The sequence below is a fragment of the Somniosus microcephalus genome, chromosome 31, assembly GCF_052327205.1.
Source record: "Somniosus microcephalus isolate GS21.2 chromosome 31, FLI_Smic_1.0, whole genome shotgun sequence".
NCBI lineage: Eukaryota > Metazoa > Chordata > Chondrichthyes > Squaliformes > Somniosidae > Somniosus > Somniosus microcephalus.
Genome location: NC_141017.1, coordinates 4,457,416 through 4,469,830, shown reverse-complemented (window position 1 = coordinate 4,469,830; position 12,415 = coordinate 4,457,416). Strand labels below are relative to the sequence as shown.

At 47.4% G+C, this 12,415-nt stretch overlaps 1 protein-coding gene across 9 annotated transcripts in view; it reads left to right on the top strand.

Moving 5' to 3' along the window:
* LOC147097543 (EVI5-like protein) overlaps positions 1–12,415 on the top strand; it is a 330,047-nt gene that overhangs the window by 103,313 nt on the left and 214,319 nt on the right. For all 9 annotated transcript variants that reach the window (XM_085971478.1, XM_085971482.1, XM_085971475.1 and 6 more), the window contains exon 4: positions 5,420–5,644. In XM_085971478.1, coding sequence (XP_085827604.1) covers positions 5,420–5,644 — 225 coding nt within the window. The remainder of the gene's footprint in view (positions 1–5,419; positions 5,645–12,415) is intronic.

Sequence of the window (12,415 nt, the reverse complement as noted above, 5' to 3'; positions counted from 1 at the left end):
TTACTCTATCTAAACCCTTCATGATTTTAAACACCTCTATCAAATCTCCTCTTAGCCTTCTCTGCTCCAAGGAGAACAACCCCAGCTTCTCCAGTCTACCCACGTAACTGTAATCCCTCATCCCTGTTACCATTCTAGTAAATCTCTTCACCCTCTCCAAAGCCTTCACATCCTTCCTACAGTGTGGTGCCCAGAATTGGACCCAATACTCCAGCTGGGGCCGGACTAGTGTTTATATTGGTTTAGTGTAACTTCCTGCCTTTTGTACTCTCTGCCTCTATTTATAAAGCCCAGGATCCCATGTTAACGGCTTTGTTAACCTGTCCTGTCACCTTCAAAGATTTGTGCACAAACACCCCCAGGTCTCTCTGTTCTCGCACATTCTTTAAAATTGGACCATTTAGCTTGTATTATCTCTCCTCATTCTTCCTACCAAAACATATCACCTCACACTTTACTGTGTTGAATTTCACCTGCCATGTGTCCGCCCATACCACATCCGCCATAGCCTGTCTGTGCCTTTTTGAAGTCTATTACTATCTTCCTCCGTGTTTACTACAGCGTAGGTTTACCAGAATGATACCCAAACTTCAATGGTTAAGTTACGAGGAGAGATTATACAAATTAGGGTTGTATTCCCTAGACTTTAGAAGGTTAATGGGGGATCTGATCGTTTTCAGGATATTAAGGGGAACAGATAGAGAGAAACTATTTCTGCTGGTTGGGGATTCTAGGACTAGGGGGCATTGTCTAAAAATTAGAGCCAGACCTTTCAGGAGTGAAATTAGGAAACACTTCTACACACACAGGGCGGTAGAAGTTTGGAACTCTCTTCCACAAATGACAATTGATGCTGGATCAATTATTAATTTTAAATCGGAGATTGATAGATTTTTGTTAACCAAAGGTATTAAGGGATATGGGCCAAAGGAGTTAGATCGCAGATCAGCCATGATGTCGTTGAATGGCGGAACAGGCTCGAGGGGCTGAATGGCCCCTCTTGTGCCTTTGTTCCTATGTTCCAAGTTTTGTGTCATCTGCAAATTTTGAAATTGTGCTCTGTGCCCCGAAGTCCAAGTCATTAATGTACATCAAAAACAGCAGTGCGGATGGGATGCATCCTAGGATGCTGAGGGAATTGAGGGAGGAAATCGCGGAGTTACTGGCCGTAATATTCCAATCCTCCATAGATACGGGGGTGGTGCCAGAGGACTGGAGAATTACAAATGTTACACCATTGTTCAAAAAAGGGTGTAAAGATAAACCCAGCAACTACAGGCCAGTCAGTATGACCTCGGTAGCGGGGAAGCTTTTAGGAACAGTAATCAGTGGCAAAATCAACAGTCACTTGGATAGGAGTGGATTAATTAAGGAAAGCCAGCATGGATTTGTTAAAGGCAAATCGTGTTTACCAACTTGACTGAGTTTTTTGATGAGGTAACAGAGAGGGTTGATGAGGGTAATGCAGTTGACGTGGGGTACATGGATTTCCAAAAGGCATTCGACAAAGTGCCACATAATAGGCTTGCCAGCAAAGTTGAAGCCCATGGAATAAAATGGACAGTGGCAGCATGGATACGGAATTGGCCAAGGGACAGGAAACAGAGAGTAGTGGTGAACGGTTGTTTTTGGACTGGGTGTTCCCCAGGGGTCGGTTCTAGGACCACTGCTTTTCTTGATATATATTAATGACTTGGACTTGGGTGTACAGGGCACAATTTGCCGATGACGCAAAACTTGAACAGTGAGGAGGAGAGTGATAGACTTCAGGAAGACATAGACAGGCTGGTGGAATGGGCGGTCACATGGCAGATGAAATTTAACACAGAAAAGTGTGAAGTGATGTATTTTGGTAGGAAGAATGAGGAGAGGACATATAAACTAAAGGCTACAATCCTGAAGGGACTGCACGAACAGGGAGACTTGGGGGTATGTGTGCACAAATCGTTGAAGGTGGCAGGGCAGGTTGAGAAAGCAGTTAAAAAGGCTTATGGGAGCTTCATAAATAGAGGTATAGAGTACAAAAGTGTGGAAATTATGATGAACCTGTATAAAACACTGGTTTGGCCCCAACTGGAGTACTGTGTCCAATTCTGGGCACCATACTTTAGGAAAGATATGTAGGCCTTAGAGAGGGTGCAGGAAAGATTTACGAGAATTTTCCAGGAATGAGGGTCTCCAGTTACGTGGATAGACTGGAGAAGCTGGGGTTGTTCTCCTTGGAGCAGAGAGGAGATTTGATAGAGGTGTTCAAAATCATGAGGGGTCTGGACAGAGTAGATAGAGAGAAACTGTTCCCATTGGCGGAAGGGTCGAGAACCAGAGGACACAGATTTAAGGTGATTGGCAAAAGAGCCAAAGGCGACATGAGGAATAACTTTTTTACGCAGCGAGTGGTTAGGATCTGGAACACACTGCCTGAAAGGGTGGTGGAGGCAAATTCAATCTCATCTTTCAAGAGGGAGTTGGATTAGTATCCGAAAGAAAAAAATAGCAAGGCTACGGGGAAAGGGCGGGGGAGTGGGAGTAGCTGAGAGTCGGCACAGGCTCGATGGGCCAAATGGCCTCCTTCCATGCTGTAACCATTCTATGATTCTGTGGCCCTAGTACTGAACCGTGGGGAACTACACTGTACCTCCCTCCAGTCTGAAGCAGCCGTTCACCACAACTCTCTGTTTCCTATCCCTTAGCCAATGTTGTACCCGTGCTGCTGCTGCCCCTCTTATCCCATGGGCTTCAATTTTGCTAACAAGACCAATGTGGTACTTTATCAAATGCCTTTTGAAAGTCCATATACACATCAACTGCACTGCCCTCATCCACCCTCTCTGTTACCTCATCAAAAAACTCAATCAAGTCGAGCATGATTTGTCTGTAACAAATCCATGCTGGCTCTTTATTAGTCCGTGCTTGTCCAAGTGGCTGTTAATTTTCTCCCGGATTATTGTTTCTAAAAGCTTCCCCACCACCGACGTTAAACTGACTGGTCTGTGATTGCCAGGTTTATCTTTCTCCCCTTTTTTGAACAAGGGTGTAACACTTGCAATCCTCCAGTCCTCTGGCACCACCCCCGTATCTAACGAGGATTGGAAGATTGTGGCCAGTACCTCCACAATTTCAATCCTTACTCTCAGCAACCTAGGATGCAGCCCACCCGGACCGGGTGACTTATCCACTTTAGGTACTGCTGGCCTTTCTAGTACCTCCTCTTTATCTATTTTTATCTCATCCAGTATCCCAGCAACCACCTCATTTGCCATAGCTTTGGCAAAGTCCTCTTCCTTGGTAAACACCGATGCAAAGTATTCATTTAGTACCTAGCCATGCTTTCTGCCCCCATCAATAGATCTCCATTTTGGACCCTAATCGGTCCCAGCACTCCTCTGACAACCATTTTACTGTTAATATGTCTATAGAAGACCTTTGGATTCCATCCTATGTTAGCCGTTGTGCTGATGAGCAGATATTTGCCAGAGTGCAAAATGTAATCCCTGTTGAGGTGGAAGAATCTTGGAGCACTTCTCTAGCTTATAAAATGAACATGACAAACTGAGTTATAGAGCTGGCGCACTGCGGTTTAAATGGTAAGTCCAACATCTGAAGTAGTACTTGTGTTTAGAGTTCCACTGCTGACCTGTAAGAGGGGGAAAGAAGTGGTTGTTGAAACCACTTGTAACCTGCGCTGTTCCTGATGCTCAGCTCCTCCCCACCAGTGCTCATTGGGAATTGGAAGTACAGCAGCTTACCACATGGATGGAAATCTAGCTCCAAGATTTGCTTTTTTAAAGATTTTCTTGCCCAGAGTTGCAGCTGTTCACGTCCTGGGATATGTCTGTATTCTATCGTGCTGTACTGTGGGAGGCAGGATCTGGATTTGTGCCTTGGGAATGAAAACGGTCTGCTAGCACTTATCTCCGAGGCTGGCTCCCGTGGCATTGGGGGAGTGTGAGGGGCTGAATGCTCATAGCTTTGCCTTTAATTGGAAATATATGGAGAGAGAAAATTCCTTTCAAAATCAAATATCCAGGAATCCTACAGCCTCTGTCAAATGCAGAGAACTGCTTACTTTTCCCTTTCATTTGTGTGTGCATGGGTGTTCCTGAGAAGTTACAAATTTCTGATCCTCTTAGGGTGAGGGTCAGAGGAGGGAGTTCTTGTTGGAGGCTGAAATTCCAGTGTCTGTGCGCATTTCCACACTTTGGTCTTTTGCACGTGTACACGCCTGTTGTGCAACACCTTGGACTGAGCTCTGTTTGGTAAATACACGTTACACACCCACCCGACCTGAACAGAGTTGATCACCCACCGACAGTGCTGAGGCCTTCGATAAAGACAGCATTACAGCGGGGCGGGGGGTAGAATTGAAATGAAGTAACTCCTCTTGCTAATGCACCCAAGGCGGTGGGGCGAAGTGGCGTGGTGAGTTTGAGAACCAGCAGACTCTGTGCCGCAGTCAGAGATACAGCTTCAATTCTCGCTGACTGCGGAGTTGCTAATCTTGAGAGCCCTGCTGTAGGGAAGTGCTGACCAGTCCTCGGGTATCTCGCACAAGGGAAGGAAACGTTGAAGCAGGGTGAAGGGGCACTGTCCTCAAGATACTGTCCTGTGGCTGCACTGCATTGACAGATACTTGAGCAGGTTGTTAACCTGCCCCTTGCCTGCAGGTGTGTGATCTGGGATGTCCCAGCTCGGCCCGTAATATAAAGGGTTACTGAGTCTTCAGCTCAGAACGGCCACTTCATTTTATTTCTGGCTGGAGGTCAAATCTGGGAAGTGTGTAGGGAAGTGGTGATCTTGCCACGTTAGTAAGGTGCCGAGCATAGACTAGGGAGAAAAACACTGGGCAGGAGGGGAATCTCAGAGTGGTGAGTGAGGGCACGCTGTTCTCCCACCCTACAGCCAGCTCTGACTGGAGTTTTGGCTCTGATTTGAATTTTGTGTGTGTATAAAAGTCTCTGATAAACGCCATGTGGTTATAAGAGAGATTAGACACAGGACTTCCCCTGTGGCTTAATGGGTAAATACAGAATGGAACCGTTCTGGCTCTAACCGTGCGACGCTGAAGCCAGCAGCAACATTCCTTTCTTAGGGCACTGAAGCTGCAGTTGTCTTCGGTGTCTCTAAGCTAAGGAAGGGCAAACCGGCCAGGTGTCCTGCTCCTTGACGCTATCCAGTAACCTCTGCTGGAGTTGGCTTTGTACAGGCGTTGAGGACAGCACTTTGCTTGACTGTGATGCCCCAAGTGGTTGATTTGCTCACTGTTTGGGTTTCTGCGTGGTGTGGTTACTTGGGCGAGGTACTGCGGGGCTGCCACTGCCCATCGAACATTAGCTCAGCACAAGTTGCCATTTCAGGTGGCGGAAGGAAAAACTGCATATGAAGGGAAAAAAAATTAAAGAAATGTCATATTTATTTTCAGGAGCTCATTCGGAAAGGAATTCCACACCATTTCCGGGGGATTGTCTGGCAGTTGCTGTGCAACGCGACTGACATGCCGGTGAAAAATCAGTATTCAGAATTGCTAAAGATGACCTCTCCCTGCGAAAAGCTGATCCGGAGAGACATTGCACGGACCTACCCAGAGCATGATTTCTTTAAAGGACAGGACAGTCTTGGACAAGAGGTGCTGTTCAACGTCATGAAGGTGAGAGATGAGACTTATCCCCAGCTCAGTTATGATTTCTATCCTTCACACTCTTCCCTTTGTTGAAGACTTGTTACCTCCAGACTCGACTATTCCAATTCTCTCCTGGCCGGCTTCCCATCTTCCACCCTCCATAAACCCGGCCATCCAAAACTGTGCTGTCCGTATCCTAACTCACACCAAGTCCCGTTCACCCATCACCCCAGTGTTCGCTGACCTACATTGACTTGCGGTCCAGCAATGCCTCAAATTTAAAATTCTCATCCTTGTGTTCAAATTCCTCCATGGCCTCGCTCCTCCCTATCTCTGGAGCCTCCTCCAGCCCTTACAACTTGCATTTTCCAATTCTGGGCTCTTGTCCATCCCCCACTTCCTTCGTTCCACAATTGGTGGCTGTGCCTTCAGCTGTCTAGGCCCTAAACTCTGGACTTCCCTCCTTAAACCTTTCTGCCTCTCCACCTCTCTCCCCTCCTTTACCGACCTCTTTGTCCAAGTTTTTGATGTCTCCTCGGTGTAATTGTTTCTCTGGTTACTCTCCTGTGAAGCGCGGTGGGAGGTTTTACTATGTTAAGGTGCTATATAAATGCAAGCTGTTGAAGGTGAGTCTGCTGGATTGTGGAAATATTTTGTTGGGGAGTCCAATGTCTTGTAAAGCTAGCGTGTTGAATGAATGTGTAAAGGTACAATGAACGAAGAGCAGGCATGCACACCCTGGAGCCTGGTCGTGCCTCGTGTCTCCAGATACAGCAGCTGCTCTGTGGCTGTGCTCCGACAGGATGCTCTTTGTGCTCAGCCCTTCCCCAGTTCTAAAACATTTTGGCCAAAAAGGATGTGAAGATTGGATTTGTTCTATGTATTTACAGTTATCTTAAAGAAGATCTGGCAGTGGTGACACATTAATTGTGTGGATGGGAGCAGAAAGTTGCAAAGGGACATCGATAGATTCAGTGAGTGGGCAAAACTGTGGCAGATGGAGTTCAATGTGGGGAAGTGTGAGGTCATCCACTTTGGAGCTAAAAGATAAGAGAAGCTGGGAACTGTGGAGGAGCAGAGTGATTTGGGATCCATGTGCAGAAATCACTATAAAAGCTGGTGGAGAGGTATGGAAAAGGCTGATGGAATGTTGGCCTTTATCTCGAGGGGGCTGGAACACAAAGGATGTAAATGATGTTCCAGCTGTACCGAGCTCTGGTTAAACCCCATCTGGACACTGCGTTCAGTTCAGGGTCCCGCCCCTCAGGAAGGGGATATTGGCCTGGGAGGGGGAGCAGCGCAGATTCACCAGAATGAAACCGGATGGTTAAATTCTAAGGACAGGTTGCACTGACCAGGCTTGTATTCCCTTGAGTATAGGGTAATCTAATTGAGGGGTTTCAAATGTTTAAAGGAGTTGATGGGGTAGATGGAGAGAAAGTCTTTCCTCTGGTGGGGAGTCCAGAACAAGGGGTAATAAAGTTCGAGCCAGGCCATTCCGGAGTGATGTCCAGAAACACTTCACACCAAGGGTGGTGGCAATCTGGAGAACTCTGTCCCAAAAAGCTGTTGAGGCAATTGAAAATGTCAAACCTGAGATTGATAGATATTTGTTCGGTAAGAGCAGTAAGGGTTATGGAACCAAGGCGGGTAAACGGAGTTAAGATGCAGATCAGTTATGATCTAATTGTGTGACAACAACAGACTCGAGGGGCTGAATGGCCTATTCTTCCTATGGTATAACTTCCATACTAATGACTTCTATTGTGTATGAAGTTAAACATTTAAAAACTTTTAGCAGGACTGGGAAATTGGAAAGAAGGGATTTCAGTAAGGATGATTGGGTAATGGGAACATTATCCGTAGAATTAAGGAACAGCAAATCTACAGACCCGAGAGTGATGTACTGGGGGTTGTATAAATAGAGACCAGGGAAGCATGTAGCAAAAGCCAAGTGGTTAGAATGGAAGGTTATTATTTTCCCTCTGACTGAGGAGCAGCAGAACTGTTCAAGTAGTAAAGGCAATTAATTTCTAGATTGTGTTTGGGACAGTTTTCTGGAACAATATGTTTTAAAAGTGACCAGGGAACAGGTCATACTGGATTTAGTGATGAGTAATAAACCAAAATGAGTTAACAATCTGGCGGTAAGGAGCATCTTGCAAATAGTGACCATAATATGATTGACTTTGATATTAGATTTGAGAGGGAGAAAGAGTCACAAACCAACGTTTGAAGTTTATGTAAGGCTGACTTAGGAGGGATGAGAAATAAATTGACCGCACTAAACTAGGCTGTACGGTTAATGAGAAGTATTCAAAGAAAGGATGCTTCATTTGTGCAGAGTGTTGGTCAGACCCCGCCTGGAGTCGTGTGTTCAGTTTTGGGCATTGAACCTCAGGATGGATCTATTGGCCTTGGAAGAGGGTGCAAGTGCAGATTCACCAGAATAATACCAGGTCGTAGAACATTTTCAATTATGAGGACAGGTTGCATAAACGTGGCTTATATTCCCTTGTGTTTGGAAGGTTGAGGGATGATCTGATCGAGGTGTTTAAAATGATAAAGGGATTTGATGGGGTCGATACAGAGTAACTATTTCCTCAGGAGGGGGAATCCAGAACAAGGGGCTATAACCTTCAAATTGGAGCTAGGCCGTTCAGGAGTGAAATCATAGAATGATACAGCACAGAAGAAGGCCATTCGGCCCATTGTGCCTGTGCTGGCTCTGTGAAAGAGCTCTCCGATTAGTCCGATTCCCTTGCTCTTTCCCCAGAGACCTGCGATTTCCCCCCAGGAATTGTGTAAGCATTTGAAAGGGAAGAATATAAAAGTGTACAGGGAAATGAAAGAGAAACGGGATATGACTTGAACAGCTCCAGTGCAACAACTGATGAGCTGCCTCCAGTACTATAAATGATGTGATTCCTGTCTTGTTTACTTCAGGCGTGACATTTCTGTTTGATTTGCCAGTAATTTAAGTGTGTGCAGTGGCACAGCACACGATGGTTTAGGACACAGTATAAGCATGTGACTCTCCATATGGTGAGCTGTCTAACAGAAGGACGGATGCTCCTTGCACAGGGAGGCAAGGAAACACTGAGGGGCATTAGTGATGGCCTCTTCAGTGCTGGGCAGTGGAATATTGGACGCCTGGAAGTGAATTACAGGTTGGAGTCTAATTGAGGATGCAATGGCCTGTGATCTCACCTTTGAAGAGTTAGGATATCCTGAGGTATTGCAGGCCTGCCTGGAGTAGGACCGACGTAGTTCTAATCTTCCACCAGCAGACGTGTCATTTTAGTGCCATTGACCTCAGACCCTGCTTAACTCCACCATCCACCCTCCTGGGAACGGTTATGTTACTGGGCTAGTAATCCAGGGGACTGGGCTAATGAGCCAGAGACACGAGTTCAAATCCCACCACGGCAGCTGGGGAATTTAACTTCAGTTAATTAAATAAATCTGGAATAAAAAGCTAGTATCAGTAAAGCTAGACCATGAAACTATCAGATTGTCGTTAAAAACCCATCTGGTTCACTAATGTCCTTTAGGGAAGGAAATCTGCCGTCCTTACCTGGTCTGGCCTATATGTGACTCCAGACCCACAGCAATGTGGTTGAATCTAAACTGCTTTCTGAAATGGCCTAACAAGCCACTCAATTGTAACAAACCGCTACGAAACACAATAATAAAACCGGACGGACCACTTGGCACCGGCTTTGGACACAACAACGGCACACCCAGCCCAGTCAACCCTGCAAAGTGCTCCTCACCAACATCTGGGGACTTGTGCCAAAATTGGGAGAGCTGTCCCACAGACTAGTCAAGCAACAGCCTGACAGTCATACTCACAGAATCATACTTTTCAGCCAATGCCCCAGATTCTTCCATCACCATCCCTGGGTATGTCCTGTCCCACCGGCAGGACAGACCCACCATGGGTGGCGGCACAGTGGTATACAGTCGGGAGGGAGTGGCCCTAGGAGTCCTCGACATTGACTCCGGACCCCATGAAGTCTCATGGCTTCAGGTCAAGCATGGGCAAGGAAACCTCCTGCTGGTTACCACCTACCGTCCGCCCTCAGCTGATGAATCGGTACTCCTCCATGTTGAACACCACTTGGAAGAAGCACTGAGGGTAGGAAGGGCAGAGAATGTACTCTGGGTGGGGGACTTCAATGTCCATCACCAAGAGTGGCTCGGCAGCACCACTACTGACCGAGCTGGCCGAGTCCTGAAGGACATAGCTAGGACTGCAGCAGGTCATGAGAGAACCAACACGAGGAAAAAACCTACTTGACCTCGTCCTCCCCAATCTACCTGTCGCAGATGCATCTGTCTATGACAGCATTGGTAGCGGTGACCACGACACAGTCCTTGTGGAGACGAAATCTTGTCTTCACACTGAGGACACCCTCCATCGTGTTGTGTAGCACTGCCACCATGCTCAATGGGATAGATTCAGAACAGATCTAGTAGCTCAAAACTGGGCATCCATGAGGCGCTGTGGGCCATCAGCAGCAGCAGAATTGTATTCCACCGCAATCTGTAACCTCATGGTCCAGCATCTCCCTCACTCTGCCATTACCATCAAGTCAGGGGACCAACCCTGATTCAACGAGGAGTGCGAAAGAGCCGCATCAGGCGTACCTAAAAATGAGGAGCCAACCTGGGGAAGCTGCAACACAGGACTACATGCATGCTGAACAGCAGAAGCAGCATGCTATAGACAGAGCTAAGCGATCCCACAATCATCAGATTAGATCAAAGCTCTACAGTCCTGCCACATCCAGTTGTGAATGGTGGTGGACAATTACGGGAGGAGGAGGCTCCATCAATATCCTCATCCTCAATGATGACGGAGCCCAGCACACGAGTTTGCAACCATCTTCAGCCAGAAGTGGATGATTCATCTTGGCCTCCTCCTGAGGTCCCCACCATCACAGAAGCCAGTCTTCAGCCAATTCGATTCACTTCAGGTGATATCAAAAAACGGCTGAGCACAAAGGCTATGGGCCCTGACAACAGTCTGGCTGTCGTGCTGAAGACTTGAGCTCCAGAACTAGCCAAGCTGTTCCAGTACAGCTACAGCACTAGTATCTACCCGGCAATGTAGAAAACTGCCCAGGTATGTCCTGTCCACAAAAAGCAGGACAAATCCAATCCGCCAGTTACCATCCCATCAGTCTACTCTCAATTATCAGCAAAGTGATGGAAAGTGTCATAGACAGTGCTATCAAGCGGCACATACTCACCAATAACCTGCTCACCGATGCTCAGTTTGGGTTCCGCCAGGACCACTCGGCGCCAGACCTCAGTACAGTCTTGGTCCAAACATGAACAAAAGAGCTGAATTCCAGAGGTGAGGTGAGTGACTGCCCTTGACATCAAGGCAGCATTTGACCGAGTGTGGCATCAAGGAGCCCTAGTAAAATTGACGTCAATGGGAATCAGGGAAAACTATCCACTGGCTGGAGTCATACCTAGCACAAAGGAAGATGGTTGTAGTTGTTGGTCAGTCATCTGAGCCCCAGGACATCGCTGCAGGAGTTCCTCAGGGCAGTGTCCTGGGCCCAACCATTTTCAGCTGCTTTATTAATGACCTTCCCTCCACCATAAGGTCAGAAGTGGAGATGTTTGCTGATGATTGCAGAGTGTTCAGTTCCATTTGCAACTCCTTAGATATGAAGCAGTCCATGCCTGCATGCAGCAAGACCTGGATGACATTCAGGCTTGGGCTGATAAGTGGCAGGTAACAATCGCGCCACACAAATGCCAGGCAATGACTATCTCCAACAAGCGAGAGTCTAACCACCGCCCCTTGACATTCAACGGCATTACCATCGCCGAATCCCCCACCATCAGCATCCTGGGGGTCACCATTGACCAGAAACTTAACTGGACCAGCCACGTAAATACTGTGGCTACAAGAGCAGGTCAGAGGCTGGGTATTCTGCGACGAGTGTCTCACCTCCTGACCTTCCAAAGCCTTTCCACCATTTACAAGGCACAAGTCAGGAGTGTGATGGAACACTCTCCACTTGCCTGGATGAGTGCAGCTCCAACAACACTCCAGAAGCTCGACACCATCCAGGACAAAGCAGCCCGCTTCATTGACAACCCCATCCACCACCTTAAACATTAACTCCCTCCACCACCGGCGCACCGTGGCTGCAGTGTGTACCATCTACAAGATGCACTGCAGCAACTCGCTAAGGCGGCTTCGGCAGCACCTCCCAAACCCACGACCTCTTCCACCTAGAAGGACAAGGGCAGCAGGCGCATGGGAACACCACCACCTCCAAGTTACACACCATCCTGACTTGGAAGTATATCGCCGATCCTTCATTGTCGCTGGGTCAAAATCCTGGAACTCCCTCCCTAACAGCACTGTGGGAGTACCTTCACCACACGGACTGCAGCGGCTCAAGAAGGTGGCTCACCACCACCTTCTCAAGGACAATTAGGGATGGGCAATAAAGGCTGACCTTGCCAGCAGTGCCCACATTCCTGAAACGAATAGAAAAAAAAAATCACTGGTCGTTATTAGGTGATAATTAGTAGATCTCTGACCCTACAGTCAGTGTCATTGGTTATACTACTTCATGTAGTATGGTGAGCTGCTCCTGAGTGGTGCCTCCGTCCTTTGAGAATAAACTGACCATACATATTCAGCCAATACAGCAGTGGGAAAAGAGGCAGTGGATCGTTGAATCATGGAATGGTTACAGCACTGAAGGAGGCCATTCGGCCCGTCGAGCCCGTGCCGGCTCTCTGCAAGAGCACTTCAGCTAG